Source organism: Aulonocara stuartgranti, assembly GCF_965226115.1.
Source record: "Aulonocara stuartgranti genome assembly, chromosome: 14".
NCBI lineage: Eukaryota > Metazoa > Chordata > Actinopteri > Cichliformes > Cichlidae > Aulonocara > Aulonocara stuartgranti.
In genome coordinates, this window is record NC_138950.1 from 20,387,025 (window position 1) to 20,407,394 (window position 20,370).

The 20,370-nt window shown below is 40.4% G+C and overlaps 1 protein-coding gene across 1 annotated transcript; it reads right to left on the minus strand.

Moving 5' to 3' along the window:
• Positions 1 to 4,508: 4,508 nt before the first annotated feature.
• On the minus strand, positions 4,509 to 19,127 carry trarg1a (trafficking regulator of GLUT4 (SLC2A4) 1a). The gene is made up of 4 exons (XM_082502846.1): positions 18,875 to 19,127; positions 18,099 to 18,511; positions 7,095 to 7,221; positions 4,509 to 6,477 (listed from the first exon to the last, which is right to left on the minus strand). Exons 2-4 carry the CDS (start codon positions 18,501 to 18,503, stop codon positions 6,467 to 6,469), a joined length of 543 nt encoding a protein of 180 aa, XP_082358972.1. The 5' UTR covers positions 18,504 to 18,511; positions 18,875 to 19,127; the 3' UTR covers positions 4,509 to 6,466.
• Between the last annotated feature and the right edge of the window lie 1,243 nt (positions 19,128 to 20,370).

Below are 20,370 nucleotides of genomic sequence, written 5' to 3' on the forward strand. Positions count from 1 at the left end.
GAATCCTTCAGCTGAGAAGGGAATGACGGCAGACAGGCTTCGACTCATTCGATTAAAGTCTTAGTTTGTTGGTGCCGGTGCTGGAATGTGAAAGCAAAGCAGCTGTGTGAGAAACATCAATGCGCTTTTCTCTCACTGCTTCAGGCTGTCAGTTGACTGTAATCCAATACAAAAATGTCCACAACAGTGGAGTGATGAGAGAGCCTTTGGTTTCTTGTTCTCATCCCCTCTGTTTGATGCCTTCCTCACAAAGAAAACCTATATATATATATATATATATATATATATATATATATATATATATATATATATATATATATAATAATTGGTCTGTATCCTGATTGGGCATTATGACAGGAATAGCCTTTTCTTCATACTACAGCAGTCAGAAAAGATTGCCACCTGCCCATTAATATCTTACATCCTTTAAGGGGGAAATCCTGCGCTGAAGTCTAAGTATAGCTGAGAAGTGTGTACGTGCTGTTGGAGGACTGCAGAGGTGCAACTCCTGAATGTTTTAGCCACTCAACTAAGTGCTAGATTCTCTCAGAAGAGTCTTGCTACAGTAACTTCTGGCTAGCAAATTTCCTTATTAGAAGGAGCTAAGGTGTAAAGACAGAAATCTTGTCTTTTTTTTTGTGAACAAAGTGAATATTTAAAAAGCAGTTTAAGCATTTGAAACTAAGCCAGGCCTTTATTTGTGTGAGTGTGTGTGGTTGAAGAGAGCCACACACACACACACAAATTCTCTCCTACTCTACAGTCTGTAGCTGTGGTGACCATGATAAATGGTGTTTGTGTTCCCTGAAGTCGAAGTGTGTATGCCCTATGTACAGGGCTTAGATACAATAAAAGCAACAACAGCTGTGCAATCCAATACAGGACTGCAGACAACAGCACCAGTGCAGAGTTGAATCAATACCTTCTTCTGTCAGTCTCAATGAAGACTGAACAATACACAAATATTACATTCACAAATGTACCACAGTGGATTTTTTTTCTTCTCTGTGGGAAAAGCCTTTTTTTTTTCTTTCTTTCTTTCTTTAGACGCCAGTCATGAGAAAAACACAGATGGTCACAGACATGCAAGAAAGTTGGGTGATTCAAAAAATTTAGTTTCATAGTCAGGCTGCCTGAATTTGGCTGTTGACTGACTGACCTCTAGTGCCACCACTAAAATTAACCTTTTAAGAAAATGCATTGATAATTAGTAGATAAATGGAATATGTTTTAGCTGTAAACGTCAAATTCTTGCCAGAATACAATAATAAAAGTGTCCCTTTACTTCTAAAACAATCATTGAGCAGATTTAAAGATGGCAACGGACCGGTAACCATGGCAACGGGCCGGTAACCATGGCAACGGGCCGCCAACCATGGCAATGCGACGGTAACCATGGCAACGGGCCGGTAACCATGGCAACGCATGTAAACCATGCCATTGGGCCGGTAACCATAGCAACAGGCCGGTAACATCGCAACGGGCCGGTAACGATGGCAACACATGTAAACGCATGTCAACATGTCGGTAACCATGGCAACGTGTCGGTAACCATGGCGACACGTTGGTAACCACGGCAACGGGCAGCAACCATGGCAACGGGCTGGTAACCATGGCGACGGGCCGGTAGCCATGGCAACGGACCGGTAACGATGGCAATGCGTCGGTAACCATGGCAACGCATGTAAACCATGCCATTGGGCCGGTAACCATGGCAACGTGTCGGTAACCATGGCAACGCATGTAAACCATGCCATTGAGCCGGTAACATGGCAACGGGCAGGTAACGATGGCAACGCATGTAAACACGTTGGTAACCATGGCAATGCGTCGATAACCATGCCATTGGGCCGGTAACCATAGCAACAGGCCGGTAACATCGCAACGGGCCGGTAACGATGGCAACGCATGTAAACGCATGTCAACACGTCGGTAACCATGGCGACACGTTGGTAACCACGGCAACGGGCAGTAACCATGGCAACGGGCCAGTAACCATGGCGACGGGCCGGTAGCCATGGCAACGCATGTAAACCATGCCATTGGGCCGGTAACATGGCAACGGGCAGGTAATGATGGCAACGCATGTAAACGCATGTCAACACGTTGGTAACCATGGCAATGCGTCGATAACCATGGCAACGGACCGGTAACGATGGCAATGCGTCGGTAACCATGGCAACACATGTAAACCATGGCAACGGGCCGGTAACCATGGCAACGGGCCGGTAACCATGGCAACGTGTCGGTAACCATGGCAACGCATGTAAACCATGCCATTGGGCCGGTAACATGGCAACGGGCAGGTAACGATGGCAACGCATGTAAACGCATGTCAACACGTTGGTAACCATGGCAATGCGTCGATAACCATGGCAACGGACCGGTAACCATGGCGAGGCATGTAAACGCATGTCAACGGACCGGTAACCATGGCAACGGACCGGTAACCATGGCGATGCATGTAAACGGATCGGTAACCATGGCGACACATGTAAACAGGCCGGTGACCATGGCGACGCATGTAAACGCATGCCAACTTACCGGTAACCATGGCAATGCACAAACAAGGGTAGTTAAGCTAAGTTCAAGTCAGCAGACAACGGAGCTAACTAGCAGCAGCTAGCTAGCCCAACTCAGCAGAGGTGTTCTCAGCGAGGTGAAGAGCCGTCCGCGTGTCATCACACGTCATCTGCTTTAAAGGCGTGAATAAAGGTTTCTTTAGCCAGAACACGCGAGGGCGTGATATCCCATACTTATGTGTTGTACCGAGTGAATCGACTGAAAGGGAACTGTTTACATTCTGCTATCCCAGTATGAGTTCTTTGCAAAAAAAGAAAGAAAGAAAGGAAAACAGTGTACGGTTATACAGTTTATGTATGTATATTGTGAATTCTGTAGAAAGGAATGCTGTGTGTGTGTGTGTGTGTGTGTGTGTGTGTGTGTGTGTGTGTGTGTGTGTGTGTGTGTGTGTGTGTGTGAGACCCCCACAGCAGGAGGCCCTTCAATTAGCATCCGCCCTCGTTAGCACCGCGCTTTCATTTGAGGCCCAATCCCGCTGGTTTAATGGCCACGACGCCTCTCCCTTTCCACTGCATTCTTTCCAAATCACTTCCACCACCAGCAGGAAAAGACAGAGCACTGCAAACAACAAAACACACACACACACACACACACACACACACACACACACACACACACACACACACACACACAGAGAAACAAACACACAGGAATAGTTGTCTGAGTGTTTCAACATGTGAGCGTCCATAATAACAACGGTACCAGACATAGGCTGTGTTTGTCTTTGTAGGGGGTAATGAGTGTGTGTTTGCTTGTTGACAGTGTATTTACACTCACTGAGAGAGAAAGCAGGAAGGATCAGAGGCTTTTATGTGCTGAATGGGTGGTTTTTCTTTGTTTTGGACTGCAGGTTAACCTGCAGCATCTTGAGCAGTGTTGGCCAACAATTATGTACAATCTGTGGCGCATACTGTGTGTTCTGAAGCAGCTTGTGGATTTCACACTTTGGTTCTATTTGTACTTTTTTTCTGATTCATATGCTTCATGATGCTTTCGCAACTCTGTGAAATTCTGCAATGTTTTTCTTTTTATTGTTGTAACATTGATTTTAAATCTAGGCGATGTGAGAAGCGTGTAGATCAACCTTTTTAGATCAACCCCAACCTTTTTTGCGCCACGAACCGGTTTGTGCCCGACAATATTTTCACGTACCGGCCTTTAAGGTGTCGCGGATGAATACAACAAAACAAAACTAGTACCGGTACCGAAAAAAAAGAAGATTTATTCATAGCACACGTGAAAAGACCCAGGAAAACAGAGTTAACGAAATAACTGCTTATTTAAGCAGTTATTTAACAAACGCAGGCAGACAAGGAAAATCTGAACTTGAGCTCTTTTATCTTCATTCAGTTGTCATCAGTTTCACACTGTACGTGTCTGTGTGTGTGTATATATACATCAATAGTGAATCTGTTCACATTGACAGACAGTAGGATGATTGTGAAAGGGTTTGGGAAGTTGGATCTGCTGAAGTCTCTGCATACAAAGTCTTGCTGCCCTACCGCAGTGATGACATGCATGTGTGTAGTGTTTGTGTGACCGAAACACAACTCCTTCCAAAAACGTGTGTGAGCTCGACACCTCCTGTGGTCCTCACCATGTAGGCAAACTGGGGTCTGACCCATAAAGGTCTAAGTGACAAATGGCCTGTATTTGTATAGCGCTTTACTTAGTCCCTAAGGACCCCAAAGTGCTTTACACTACATTCAGTCATTCACACACTGGTGATGGCAAGCTACATTGTAGCCACAGCTGCCCTGGGGTGCACTGACAGAGGCGAGGCTAACGGACACTGGCGCCACCGGGTCCTCTGACCACCTCCAGTAGGCAACGGGTGAAGTGTCTTGCCCAAGGACACAACGACCGAGACTGTCCGAACCGGGGCTCGAACCGGCAACCTTCCGATTACAAGACGAACTGCCAACTCTTGAGCCACGATCGCCGTTGCGATCAACATGTTGGTGTTTTTATTGATATAATTATTGGAATATTTACATTTATTTGAAACAACATGCTATCTATAGACTACAGACTCAGAAAGTTGCTAGCATGGCTGTGGTCAACACAATTCCTTGTGAATTGGAAGTTACCATGAGAAGGCACAACTTGGACCATGCATGGTAATGTTTATTCCTGACATGCAAAATGTACACCACAGAGAGGTGAACTGGCACATACAATATACTGGAAAGGAAACACATTAATACACGGAAATGAAGTGGAAAAGTTTGAACTGTTTTACTGACAGTTGGCTTCTGCTCGCCAATTGTTCCAGATGAAAAATGTAGATGTAAGAAAAACAGTAGGGCTGTCGCCTGCACTACGTAAACAGTAGGGCATCTTTGGATTTTGCTGCTTTCGGATGTTTTGCTAAAGTGACTTTTTGTACAACCACGAGTATGAACGGGGACTTGAAAGTCTGTTAACTCGACAGTTAGCAGTTGTACATCCTTTCACTGATGATGATGAGGACTTGGTAGTATCACTTTAGCAGCATAATATAGCTATAAGGTTTCACTTGTTTGAACTGTATGAGCAAGTGAAAACAAGCACTGCAACTTATCAAAATGAAAATGATACAAAATGTAAATTAACCCCGCCATCCAAATAACATTATTGCCCCAAAATCTATCCAAATGATCTGAATAATGCAACATAGTGTTACTGAATTTTATCTCTGCTCACAAGCCTGGTACATGTCACTGTAACATACTTGTTATATGTATCCACAGGCAGAACAATAAACTGCATCTCTTCGATAAAATTATGAATACAGACAATTTGTCAGGCTTGAACTTTACAGAATGCTTGTGTTTTTTGTTTAAATGCTTTTCATTGTTACTAAGTTAAACTTATAGACCCGCTCGTTGTTTAAAAAAAAAGAAGCATGCGTACATATTGCATATATATTTTCCTATATAAATACATTTTATACCAATACAACAAGCTGGAAAAAACATTCAGTGAAATAATCAGTGACATTTAACAGTCATTGTATAACAATGCCAATGGTGTAGAAAGGCAGCAAACACACGTGCACACACACGCGTGCACGCACACACGTAAAATTAATTATAAGGGAATATGGTGAGGAGAAACAACACCTGAAGGTGTAGCTGAGACTAAGTCATGTTTGTGGTAAATAATTAGATGTACACAAAACAGTCTCACATGTGCAAACCTGCTAGTCTCTCAGACTCCTGGAAAAGGTAAGAAACATGGAAATAACAGTCAAAATGAAGGCAGAGGTTCGGTGATCTACATTCAGGCATGCACTTGGTCTTGTTTTTTTTTGTTTTCAATGAAAAATTATAATAAATAAAAACAATTATGTCCCCTGCCCACTTTCACAAACCTTTGAGTTTCCACTGAGCATCCAGGTACTGACAAAGCAGCCACTATGACAGCCTTAGCAAACCCAGCACCGCTTGGCATACAAACATATAAAATGTACATATACAATGTATATATGTAATTTTTTTCTATCCACATTTCAAATATATTTGTAACTGTATATGCTTTGAATGCAAAAGATTCGATGAGGAATATATGAGGATTATATGCAGCTGTCCAAAGTTTGGCGACCAAACCCCAAATCCATTTTTCGAAAGAAGCTCCATCTCATACAGAGAAAGTCGCTCTCTCCTCATACACAGATTATTGTCTTCATTGAGAGAAGTCCATGTTCCACACTGGGAAACACACGGGGTTCCTTCTGACCACAAACAAATCTGCATTTTCTTCCTCCTCTGTTTTAACCTGACAGATTTACATCAGGATTTTCATTATTTTTGTCAAGCAAATGCTAACCAGATTCTAATACATGCATCTCTGAATGGTGTTTTTCATTTGTTTACTTGCTGAAAGATCATCTCTCGCGAGTTCATTTGGAAACTGTAAAAAAGGGAAAGAGAAGAAGTATGTTACACACTTATGATTGCAGCAAAAGTAAATGTAACACACACACAGATGTTGGCAAAGTTGAAAACAGGAAACACATCTGAAGCATGTCATTCTTTCTGTCTGTAAACAAGATCGCTTGAAAAATTTTGGATTCTGATTTCGATAAAACTTTGAGTGTAGAGGGGCCTTATCTTCAAGGTCAACTTAATGATTTATTGGTTGAAAATTGACAAAAAGCCTTATAAGAATTTAAAAGTTTTAGCGTTTGACCTCTGACCTCTCCTTCAAGATTGATATAAAAGTCAAAATGACAATAATGTAATCAATGTAAACATCTGTCATGCTACTCTTATCTCATTTTTACTGCACTACAAACTTCTTAACGTATGTTTAAAAAGAAGAAAGTAAACAAAATGAGTTACCAGGAACATTCTGCCGAGAGAGTGAGCTGCCTTGGCAGATGTTTCTTGGACTACCCTTCTGAGTAGATAGTTCCTCCTACAGCTACACTTTAAACCTCAATCTAAATCTCGGTGCAGCACACTGGACACCATCATGATAACATCACTGTCCTCAAAAATTTGTCCTGCTTGATTCAATGAATGTACCTGAAACTGAGACGTAGACTGTGATCATGACCACGCCCAAGACAATGGAGACGATACTGAGCAGACGAGCCAGTTTACCCAGCCTCTTGGCCCCGTCTATGTCCCCCGCCTGGAGACTGTTTCTGGACTGAGGACACACAAAAGCAGCAAGACTATTAAACAAATTTAATATATTAGGTAGTAGACCAAACATTTTTAGGAAGATCTGTCGAACCAGCCAAACCAAGGATACACTTAGGGTGGAGATTTTCATCTACATATTTATGAGTTCTTGGATAAAGCTAGAGATGCAAACAGTGATGTAGCAGGAACCCTATAAAGTATTATTTGTAATTAATCCAGTTCTTCCTCTAATTTCTTTATTTTTCCAGTTTGTGTAGGAAAAACTAATAAGACCAAGCAGCACTAAGACTTTGTGACTGCCCCAAAACCTGAGTTATTGCACCTGCACCTGAAGAACTCCAAATTGTTTGATTATTATCAATTTTGAACACCCTGAAACTACTGAACTAATCATCCTGGATCAGTCAGGCTCATCGATGGATTTTGCTGATCTGGTGTAATGTGATTTAACATTTAAAAAAAGAAATAGGTGATTAAAAAAAACCTTTATTAACTCACGAACATACACAAGTCTTCACACACATTGAGTGTAAGGTGTGAAATTCAAGATACATATAAACCATTGCTCACTGAGCTTATGTACTAAAGTGCAATGCTTTTCCCATTTATGGGTGAAACAAATGTGAAAAGTTCTTGAAAAATGTCCAGATTAGTACATATTTTACACTGAAAACATAAAACACCCGTATGTTCTCCAGAGCTGGTTTTTCTTTCGGCATATACACTGAAGCGCTGAGGTGTACCAATAATTATTCACACTCTAACCTGTGGCTCTTTGAAAAGTCTAACCCTCAAAAGTTTTCATGGGGACAATGTAGTTAGGCAGCATCAGATGGTAGTCTGTAGAATGACTTTGGACACCAAGAACAAGTAGAAGTGAGTTGAGACAAGCTCTGGGTGGTGGGGAAAAGTTACTGGTGTTTGGGGTATCTTCTGGGCAGACGACACAGGACAAAGAGACTTGGTGGTGGAAAGAGGAAGTGCAAGAAAACACTCAAAGGTTAGTGAAGAAACAGTGGGATAGTCAGGAAGATGAATGAAGTGCACAGAGTACTGGAGGCTAATAATATAAAAAAGAGAGGTGGCAAAGCCAAAGGAAAGCAGGCAGGGGTCTCTGTGGACTCTGTGGAGCCTGGACAGGTGGAGGTATGCTCTGGAGAGAAAAGGAATGAAAGTCAGTAGTAGCAAACAGAATACGTGTGTGTGAATGAGAGAGTGGCAGGTGGAAAGATGAAAATGTAAAGAGTATCAAAGTCAAAGGGAAAGTTTACAAGATGGTAGTGAGACCTGCTGTGGCACTGACAAAGAGACCATGATGGACAGGGTTAGAAATGATTATGTCAGAGTGACATCTCACAGTGCTTTGGAAACAATGTTAGAGGCAAAGCTGTGATGGTTTTGACATGTGCAGAGAAGGGATCGTGGCTTTACTGGACAAATGATGAAGTTCCTGGCCGGAGGAAAATACTGAAGCAGCTCTTCAAGAGTTACACTTTAAAATATTTATCATATAGTTAATCAATACTTATTTTAAAAAGAAATTGATAAACATGCAGCACAGTAATGTTGACTTGTGAAATGCAGAGAGTAATTTATTTCAACTGTAAACGGGCAAATCTCATGCCGGCAGATTGGGACTGATGGAAGAATGTGACTTGCAGAGCCAATTGGATGGAGTCGGTGAGTGCAGCAGTATGAAGGGGTTGTATATCATTTTAATGCTGAACGTATATTGCTTTGCTTGTACACTGCAGATACGGAGACAGAGTGATTCATGCGTATGTGTGAAAGGTGTGATGGATGGGAATTCTCAGCCTTCTGCATTGCTTTTATGTGAGTCACCCCAAAGATCAAATCTCCCGTTACTGATGTCTCAGGCTTTTCATTGGATTGGCAGGGTTTTTTAACAGTGTATGTTTTTATTTTGTGAAAGGGAATCCACACAAAGGAACACTGCTCTTCACGGTATTGCAGCATGTACATGCACACATCAGATAAAAAAATCTTATGTTGCTGTTTTTCATTTATTTAGTCATAAAACAAAATTTCATCATGTGTGTGTTTTGCCTATAGTTTACATATATCACTCCAAGTATTTGCTCTATAACTTAACAAGTTTCACTTGAGTACTAGAGCAACTAAACAACCTGATCAACCTGAATGGAGATGGCGTTTAAATACTTCAGCAGGTGTCCAGGATGAGTCTTTTCAAAGCAGAGGTGATAAAACAGAAATTGGAACTCTCACCAAAACTTATCTGGTATTAGAAGAAAGAAAGTGCTGCCCTACTGTCCTAAGACTAAAATACATATAAGCTCTACACAGGTTGGAGTTACAGATATAAAAATATGAAAAGTTAAAAAACAAAAACAAAACAAAGAAATTCATCAGTTTGACAGTTTAACTACACTATCGTATTCCTCAAAAGATTTTTCCCCATTTTACATATGAAAGTTCAAATGCTTTAAATATAAACGGCATTGTGTGTATGAAAGTGTTAATAAAACAAATATAATTAACACTGACTGAAATTAAAAGCATTTTCATCAGAATTAAAAGTAAGAGGTGATTTGCAGGTAGAAGAAGGATCATGACTCAGTCCATGTGTGACTGCAGCAATGAAACCTGCCTACACCTGAGTTTAGCAGCGATTGAGAACTTCATGCTTCATAAGAGAATTTCAGGAAGTAATCCACTATTCTTAATTTCACATTACCCTCACAATTTAGTTTGAAATCATGCTATGGTGTCTCTGTTTTCTTGCTTCATTCAGTCACTGAATACTGAAGAAATAGAGTGTTGGGGGTTAGGTGGGAACTGCCTCAAATTCAGATTGAATTACAGAGTAGTTCCCCTGATTACTAACTTGTTACTCCATCGTCTCACTCCCGTGAGATGCTCTGCCTCCAGGCTGTCTGGTAGTAAGATACTACTGTGCACTAGTACACGTGGGTTTGGGACAGTGCAACCTTAGGATAGAGTGGAAAACTACTTTTAAATATGGCATTCATCTCTTCTTTTAATAATGCCTGATGTTTGGGAAATAATAACAACAACCGAGCTCATGATATACTTTCAAAGCAGAATGTCTTCACATTCTTGCATGATAAAGGATTTCAGCTGCCCAGTGCATAATGAACTCAATATTAAGAAGATGAGGAAGTGGTACTAGGCATGGGTGAAATATGAATGTTTTGGATTATTAAAGATGCAGGAAAAAAAGGAGAAATAAATTAAATACACAGCGCTTAACAAATTTATTAGGCCAAAACAGCTGCTCTAAGTTAACAGCTCTGGTAATTATGAAAATTATGTTTTTCTTAGTTGTAGATGCAAAGATGAAATGCACTGATGGTAGTTTTTTGAGATCTTTCTGAGAAAAGCTCACGTCTGCTTTTAAGGAGGACCTTGGGACCATGTGATGAAAAATGTACATTTGTCAGAATTTTACATTGACAAATATTCTTCTTACCCCTTCAAACTTGAACCGTTAAATAATTGCCAATAAATGGAGAATTTATTAAATCTCCTGACATTTATAAAAAGATGAAATTTGCAATAATTTGCAAAAAACAAAGTTTAGCAAATATGATAGCTACACCTGGCAAAGAATTACTTCTTAAAAGTGTATTATCCAATATATTTGTATTTTTTAGGGAAAAAAAAAATCACACTGAAATGTTGAAGTCTCAAAAACTGTATGTATCAAATATAATACACTAGTCTGTTATGGGGTTAAATTACTGACTGATTTGCTCACACAGTTTATCGCAGCTTCACAAACGCCTCCCAATTTTTAATTCTAAAAGGCTCAAACTCAACTTTTGACAGATGCTGCATCGCAATTAAAACAAAGATATTTCAATATAATGCAATTGCTTTAAAACAGTCACCTAATATAATGTACTCCTATATCCTGCATGGTAAGAAACGTAATCACAAAAACTATTTAACTGGACGATTATTTCTAGGATTTATTTAAATTTGATCAAATCTAAATATCTACTACATGCAATGTCTCATCCCACAATCCAGGCTCATGACAGTAAAACAAAAACATTACTTTTTTTTTTTTTTTAACTCTCACTCACTCACTCTTTCACAGGGACACACTCCATCTTCTTGCTCTGAGGACTGCAATGTGAAGCTATGGTGCAAAGTCCCGCTGGAGCCTGTATTGATCTTTTCTCATAGAGAAAAGCAGCATCAGCACCTTAAATCAATGGAAGTCCCTTTCAGAAAACACAGCCTATTTGGCCAGCTTGGAGAGAAACCATCAATGGAGAATGGAGGTGATTTAAAAAGATGATATTTTACTTGCATAATGATAATAAGAAAGTAAAAAGAAACAAAGGAAGGCAATGTCAGCACTCTCATTTGGACCTAGTCTTGTTGGATGTTACCTTTGAGACCTGCGAGAGGTTTTCATTTGTGTTTGTGAATATCTGTGTGTAGTGAAAGGGAGGCACCCTTTGCTTCACTGAATCACGCCTGTATTGATTCACAGCACGACTACGGGTCATATTTGTTTTCAGAATGGGAAATTCTACCCTAATTGTAGTGTTCATTGTGCTGCCTTTGTACACACACACACGCACACTCGTTCTCTCTAATGTGTTCAAATGTTCAGCAGACAAGTGTGGGTGGTAGTAAGTCAGTAAGTGCTTCTTTTCTCACTTGCCATTAATAATGGAGAACCAACAGCAGCCATGGTGGAACGCAGAAGTGTACAGTGAGAGGATGTTTTCTTCTATGAGCAAATCTGTCGTTTTCCAGGTTTATACATTATGTCTTTCAAAACTTTTAGATTATAATCCCCAAATGAATTTGTACGAGGCTTTTGCAGGGTTTTTTGTTTTGGTATGTTAAGTTAAATCACATTGGTCCGGTGAGGGATAAAGAACATCGCAGTCTCTCGGAAGCGGCTAGCAAGGCTTTTAGACTTTTTACAGAAAATGCCCATTAAAATTTCAAACCACCAAATGATCAAACCTTCCAGAGCTATGATGGCACAATACCTATTCTAGCTATAAAATGCATTGTAGCTGATGGTTACATACGATTTTACTTGTGTTTATATATTTGCTTGTGAATTCAAACAAACTAACAGAGTGCTAATGCTTTTAAAGACTAGACCATCATAGTATAAACCTTTATCCATTGGCAGATCATTTATAAGTGAACCACTGCCAGGCATATTTAAATAACTCAGAGTCAGGTTTCATCGTTTAGTTCATAGCACAGTGCACTATCATCGGGATAATGTATGCTATTATTAGCAATCTGTTTGTTAAACCAAACACAGTTTATCGATATACAATTCAACTACAAAAACAAAACAGAAATGGGCTATTTGTACTAAAAAAGGGCAAACACTAAGAAACGCTTTCACCACAGGTGAGATTTCTAAAGCAAAGAGTTGTCTAGTTACACCGCTGTCATTATCTAATGTGATGCAAATCACACAATGAAAAGTAAGTTTAGCATCTGTTACTTAGCAATTGGAATGCACAGCTTAAGCTGGTGCAAATGCCATTATTACAACTTTTTTTTTGCAGGTAGTTAATCACAAATTAATGTGCTGAAGCGATTTCTGTTGCATTTGTCCAGATTTTGCTAATAAAATGAAGAATAGGTTTTACTGAAACATTTGTAAGCTCACATGCAAATACGATATATAAGGACAATATGAAGGTCCATTGAAAATATTTGGGTGTTGGCTGCCTTTTATTCCATTGTCTGTCGAGATGATCCCACACTGCTTCAGTAGTGTTGCAGTTGGGACTCTAGGGGAAGGTTAGTCCATGACTGATAGAGTTCCAATGTGTGTTTTTCTATCCAGGTATGATTTTACTGCACTGGAAGTGTTTGCGACCATTGTCATGCTGAAAATTGAAGCTATCACCAATCAGATGATTTGCAGATGGTATTGCATTAGGTATTAACATCTGATGGCACTTCTCTGTGTTTACAATTGTATCAATTAAGCACCTTGAGGCAACAGTTGTTGTCATTTATATAAATAAAAATAAATGTAATCAATTTTGTCAAGATTTCCAACACCACTGGCTGATAGGCAGCTCCAAACCATGACAGAACCTCCACCATGTTTTACAGATGGCTGTAGACACTCACTGTCGTATCTCTCTCCTGACCTCTTCTGCACATCCTGATTTCACATTTGGATTCACCACTCCACTGTTGCCACTGATTTTTCAGTACAGTTTTTGTACAATTTGGCATACCTCAGCCCTTTGTCCCAGTATCCCTTCATCAACAATGCCTTCTTGCCAGAAGAAGACAGTCCCTTCCACTGAGACCATCTCGTGAGTCTTCAGTGAACATCTGGGCCTTCAGATCAACTGGAGGGCCAGATGCATCTCTCAGGTCCTGTCAGGCTGGATCTTTTCCCCTATTAAGGACATGGCATTCAGATAACTTTATCTTCTGAAGATTCTTATTCTTTTGTTCTCCACTTCAAAATACAATTTATGTGTGTTGTCGCAGGCTGCTAGTAACAAAGTGCCTGAAGATACAGTTCTTTGCGTAGAGACAACACTGATTCATCCCCTAACTTATCATGTCTTTTTATGTTTGAATGAGTCATAGGTCAGTGTTAAGTGGCCTAACAAAAACATTCCTCTCAATATAGTGAGGTAGAAGCACTGGAATGAAAATGAATGGAAAAACAGCTAAAGAAACTTCTGGACCTTCTGGAAGGCTGGAGAACTATCATACGAGAAAGTCTTGTTCTTTGGAGGCAAAATAGAAAGAAAAGAGGGGTGGCTCAAGATTTCTGTACAATATTGTAAATAAAATGTCCCAATATTATAATTAAAACAAGTGAAGATGCATTCATTTTTAATATTAAATCATCGAGTAGTGGGATTTGAAGATTTTAAAAGCTCCTATATTATCAAATAAGCCACTCATATAGCTAGTGGCCCTTATGCTGGTAAGTGCTCTGTACTATACTTGTACTCAAAACATGACTTTCTATGCATTCAGTTGTATTATTCAGTGGATGATCACATTGTAGCATTCATTGATTTAAAATGATAAATGAGTTGTAGCACACGGCTTTTCTTTTTTCTCTGTAACACTCTGATGAGCTCACATTGGGTAAGAACAGTGTTAAATGCTCTCTGATGGTGACTGCAGCACTTGACTGCTAATAAGATCTCATTTACCTACACACACACACACACACACACACACACACACACATACACACACAAACAAAGCCATCCCGCCAGTGCAGCATTGTGAGACCATATTTTACAGGCAAATCTGCAGCACATGCAGTAATGCTCCTGCAGTTTGGGCATTCCCATTACTGGGATAGGCTAGTGCGCACTGTAAAAACCTATTACCCCAACCTCTCCAGTAACCATAATTGACTGCGTATCTTCAACGTTTGCCAGCCGCAAGTCCTTCCCACCAAGCATCTGTCAGAGATCTTTGGCGGCAGCCAGCTGGAAGTTGGCTTTTATGTGCTCCTACTGCTGAAAGTAGTGGGAGATGATGATGGATGTAACTGTTCCTGCTGTTAGCAATGCACCATCTACAGTGTGGAAAGATGCTGACGCTTTTACAAGGGTAAATGGGACCAACACAGATGGATACTTTTACCTGTTTAAGCGATTAAAAGATGGATATACATCTTACTTAATGTTTGCACTGTCTACATACACAAAAATGTGTATTTTCTTAAATTCTGTGATATAGTTTATGTTTTGCATAATAGCAGAATCTACTGAAGTCTGCATTTACAGTTAGACACAGACAATTACACGAGTTTTGATTGTATTTAAAGCTGGAGCTGGAGACAGGTGTGTGATCTAAAAACAAAACACCTGGATATATTTGTATCCACTCCTATATTTGCGTTTCTTTCCAGCTCTGTTTGAGGTTTGAAAGATTCCTGGGGTAAATATTTGGGTCTGTTGCAGCTCAGTTTTGTGTCGAACAGGCTGGAATACTGTGGATTTGTCAAAGCTTTGTTGCTTGAATCTGCTGCTAAAAACAGCTGTATTTCTGAAGAACTAAAGCAATGAGCTGAAACAGGCTTAAATGCCACTTAGAGCTACGGGACAGTGCCACAGATACTGCTGCTTATCACTCTGATCACATTACACAGCCATTTTTGAGCCATTGCTTAGCTACAAATGTTGATTGCGTACTATACTTATAAAACAAAAGCTATATGGTTTACATCAGGTTTTAATTGAATACACAGCACACAGCACAGTTAATGTTACATAATAGCACGACTGTTAAGCACAAACCCTCTTGGCATGAAATGAAGTCTGAATCCAGATCACTGGAAGCTAAAGGCTCATCAATAATGCAAGTGACCACCAACTGTGGCATTTCATATCAGGCTACCCCTTAAGATGGTCTTTTTTGATCTTTCTGTCTTTCTGTGAATGAATTTCTAAAGTCTGTTCAGCTTCCTCTGACACCTCCCCATTGATACCATTTTAATAGTTGCTCTTTTTTTTTTATCTGACTTTCCAGCAATATCCATTTCACAGTGGATGATGAGTAGCGAATACTGGCACTTAGCACTAATCTGGCACTCCAAAGCTGTATCGTGTGGTATCAACCACATTACTTTTGATTCATCTGCTCACAAGTGAGCGTTGTACACCTCTGTTTTTCCTGTTCTGACTCACTCGCACTTATCTGACTGTGCTATCTGATTTAGCTTCTTCTAATCAAGTGATAGGAACTACTTTATGGCTATTTGCTGTCTCTCTCATGCCCATCTGCCCTTGTAGCGAATGATGTTTTGATCTTCTTTGGGAGGCCCATATCCCCTTTCCTTACCCCCCAGGAAAGAGAGAGGATGTTGATCGCTGCTACTGAGCTGGCTAACTGCTGCAATCTGCCCTCTGCAGAGAAACTAAATTGACTTCACTCGTCTTCTATTGAGTTAGTGGCCAGCTCCAGTTTCTTCCTCCTTCGCTTTTCTCTCTTCTGCCCTCTGTGAAAACCTCCCTCTGCCACACTTTCTCTCTGTCTCTCTCTCTCTCTCTCTCACACACACACACACACACACACACACACACACTCTCTCTCTCTCTCTCTCTCTCTCTCTCTCTCTCTCTCTCTCTCTCTCAATGCCATTAGCCAGCAACCGACTTGTGAATGTCAGTGGGTTCCTGATGATGGCTCAGGGAAGTACAGGCTGTCTTGTGGATACCGTCTGATATTCCCCTTGGTGTGTAGTCCCCGCAAGAGTGATATTACAGAACTAATGGCTTACTGCATTTCCTCTGCTTTGTTTCTCTGTAGATCTGAGAATTGGCTACTGGACAGTGTCAGAAGTAAAGTGCGCTGAAAAACACAAATGGCTTGAAACTAAGGAGCCGTCAGCCACCAGGAGTTAAAATCGTGACACAGGGAAGTTATGACTGATGGCGCTAAAAGAGTTCTGCTAGAATGGTTCCAGATACTTACTGCAAAGGTCCGTCATAGGCTGTTTGTGTCTGTACTGCTCAAGAACAGCAGTTTGCCTTTCTCTACACTTACAGTGCAGAACACATTAGATATTATGGCTAACAACACACTTTGCTAAGCTCTATTGTGGCTGTTACAGAGCTTGAAGAGCCTATATACATACGATTTGTAGTTTACAAGCCTTTTTTCTTATTTTAGATGTTTTATTGTAAATGTGGAAAAGAGTAAAAATATAGTAAATATAGCTGTGGTAATTTAGGCATGAATTTGATACAGTTTCAACATATTGGTAGAGAAGAATATATACATACATAAAATTTTTGACCTTCACACTATGTTCTGTTTATGAATTACTTTATTTCAAAAGTTGTGTGTGTATATCACATGGAGGCAAATTTACATACGTGATTTAAATATACCAAGCTTTTTGAAATGTGTGTAAACACTGGACTTCCTGCTGATTGCCAGACAAATTATGTGAATGATGCCATTTTTAAATAAACACAAGCATCTTTCTTTGCATTATGCATTATGCACTTTTATAAGCTCATATGTGCAGCACACACTGGTACTGATGTATCTTTGAGAGATATAGGCATAGTATTGTGTAAAAAAACAATACTAAAAAGCAGAGCCTCAAACAACAGCTCCACCATCTTCGCTCCAGACCTCACTGCAGAGGGAGACAGCAGGAAAGTGCATCCTCAGCATCACAGATCAGTTACATGTGCTGCGTTTTGGAATGCAGCCCATACAAAGGTCTATCTGCAAAAACACAACATTTTATTTACAATTCTGTAATGCCATATCTGACTGAAGTAGCTTTAGTGTCTTAGCTGCACCCTTAAATTTCCTGTGAAGGGATACATCAAGTATCAGCCCCTCTGAAGCAGACCATCTGGCAGCTGAGTGGAAGCAGCCAGCGTGAGATCATTTAAAGCCTCAGCAATAGTGAAAGATAATGAGGCACTGAGTGTTCTGTGTGTATAAGTCAGTTTTTCACATACATTTGCACTTCTGTTATTTATATATATATTCAAAAATTTAAAACCTTTAAGTGTAAAAGTGTCAGAAACTCTTTTAAATTGTCATCCAAGCTCTGCTAAATGGTCTTTCTGTCTAAAATTAATATGACCATTCACCCAAACGCAAATGTGGTTCTTAGTTAGGGATAATAGCCATACTTTAAAAAAAAAAAAGCTTCCTTCATATATCAAAAGGCTGTAAAGGTAAAGGGCATTCTCAAATATAAAGTGAGCCTTAACTGCAAGAAGCAGTGATGGAATCTCAAGAACCCAGTCCTCTTTTGTTCCAAGATCTTAATTTACTTAGCCTAATAGCACTGTCCCATCATGTGCACCAGCAATAACATATTTAGGGGTTTTAACACTTTTGACGAGGCAACAAGATGCTCACCATGATGGAGTACACCAGTGCCACGATGCTGATGGGCCAAACGGGGCAAATGCAGGAGATGATGACCAGGATGAGGTAATCCCGGGGCTTCGGGGTCTCCTGGACTGCGTTGCCGGTGGAGGAGCGGCTCAGACTCGCCTTGGAAGGGGAGAGAGGGGCGGAGGCGGCCAGCTGCCCGGTGGAGCCCGATCTCACGGAGACGCTGTGGCCGTTCTCCTCGGCTTCCAGACCCTTGTCGCTGCCCACGTTGACCGTGAAGGAGGTGGACATGTTCATCTGGTTCCCTCCAGGCTCAGTGGTCACTGCAAGTAGTTTCTCAGTTTCCTGGAAGTCTGGCGGCGGAGCGCCTCCTCCGCCCTCACCCAAACTGGATCTCTGGAAGTTGGCATCCGTGTTGATCGCCATGTTCACCTCTCAGTTAGAAAGATATATTTATATATTTATAAATTTGTGAAAATAAATATCTGTTAAAAATGTCTTAAGATTGATTACAAAACAGTGAATGACGGCACTTTGACTAGTCAAATTTTCGTTTTTACAACAAATCTCTAAAGCTGAGATCAACTTTGATAACAAAGAAGCTGACACGCCGAGGTGCGGTGGACGGCTTCAAATTAGATTATCTGAAAGGCGGAGAGATTTGATGGAAAAACTTCCTAAAAGCAACGAATAAAATCAGATGAAAGCAGCCTGAATCCTGTAAACATCATTTTCCTCCTTCGATCACTTGTCTTGTGTTCACACCCGACACTTGAGTCATTTCAAAAGGAGCTCACAGCACAAACCGTCCCTCCTCTTTGACACATCCAGATCAGTGAGAGGAGCTTCTGTCACCCATGCAGATCTAGATCCAGTCCCACCACTTGAGCCTGTGTCTGTTTGTTCTTGCAGAAGTAGCTTCAAGGGTTTCCTTCTCCTTTCATAAAAAAGAAAGATCAAAGTCAGACGTGATTTTCGAAGCAGACCCCCCCAAAATCGGACACTTTCTCCTCCTCTGTCTCCAGGAACACAGCCACTGCACTCTACTTGGGACCAGTGTCATGTTAACGCATTTAAACAGGGCACTTCCGGCGACGATGCACAAAATAAAACTCGAGCGTTCTCAACAAAAAGCCAGTAAGGGAAAATAAACGAGTTCATCCTAACTGGTTGTACTGGCATCATGTAGGTTATTTATTTATTTTACTACGTCAGTAACAGACAAAAAACCCCTTTTTTTGTCTTTTGTTTTTTTGCACACACAGTACTGTGCAAAAGTCTTGAGCCACCCCTAAGATTTTCATTAGCCCACGTATCTGTGGAAAAATAGAAAACAGGTGCAGCAATTTACTGAAACCTGAAAACATAAATGAAAGAACAGTAGATAAGGAAAAAATATAGTTTACACAACCTAATGAAAATGAAAGTCAATATTTGGCATGATCACCTTCATCCTTCAACACAGCCTGAACTCTTTCTGGACGCTTTCTTATAATATCTTTAAGTAGTCTTCAGGAACAGTTCTCCAGGCTTCTCAAAGGTCATTCAGAGCTCTCCTTTGAATCCTGGATGGCTTTTGTTCTTTTCTAGGTGGAGGCAAAAATTCATGATTGATAGTGTGTGTGTGTTATTAGGTCCAGGTATGCTTTGAATGCACTGGTAGAACAACTACAGGCCGATCTCAAATCTCCCATTTTTAAGTAAGATCATTGAAAAAGCAGTTTCTCAACAGCTCAATTACTTCTTAACACAGAATAACTGCTATGATGCCTTCCAGTCAGGTTTTAGACAGAACCACAGCACTGAAACCGCTCTGACCAAAGTGTTTAATGACATATGTCTGAATACAGACAGTGGAAAAATGTCAGTCCTAGTTTTACTGGATCTCAGTGCAGCATTTGATACAGTTGACCACAACATATTACTCAAACGACTGGAGAACTGGACAGGTCTTTCAGGAACTGTACTAAACTGGTTCAAAACATACTTAGAAAACAGGAAATACTTTGTATCAATAGGTAACTTCACATCTGAGCAGACAAGTATCACATGTGGAGTTCCCCAAGGTTCCATCTTGGGACCCCCTCTGTTTAACATTTACATGCTCCCACTGGCACAGATTATAAAGAACAACAAAATAAACTACCACAGCTATGCAGATGACACACAAATATATATCACAATGTCACCAGGAGACCGAGGCCCTGTACAGGCTCTTGGTAAATGCATTGAGGAAATCAATGACTGGTTGTGCCACAATTTTCTCCAACTAAACAAAAACAAAACTGAGGTA

What these genes read in the sequence shown, in the direction of transcription:
- trarg1a (XM_082502846.1), bottom strand. Translation starts at nt 18,503, where the DNA reads ATGGCGATCAACACGGATGCCAACTTCCAGAGATCCAGTTTGGGTGAG. An exon ending in CACTGGTGTACTCCATCATG is followed by an intron (nt 7,222 to 18,098) that starts GTGAGCATCTTG and finishes GTGTGTCCTCAG; the next exon opens with TCCAGAAACAGTCTCCAGGC.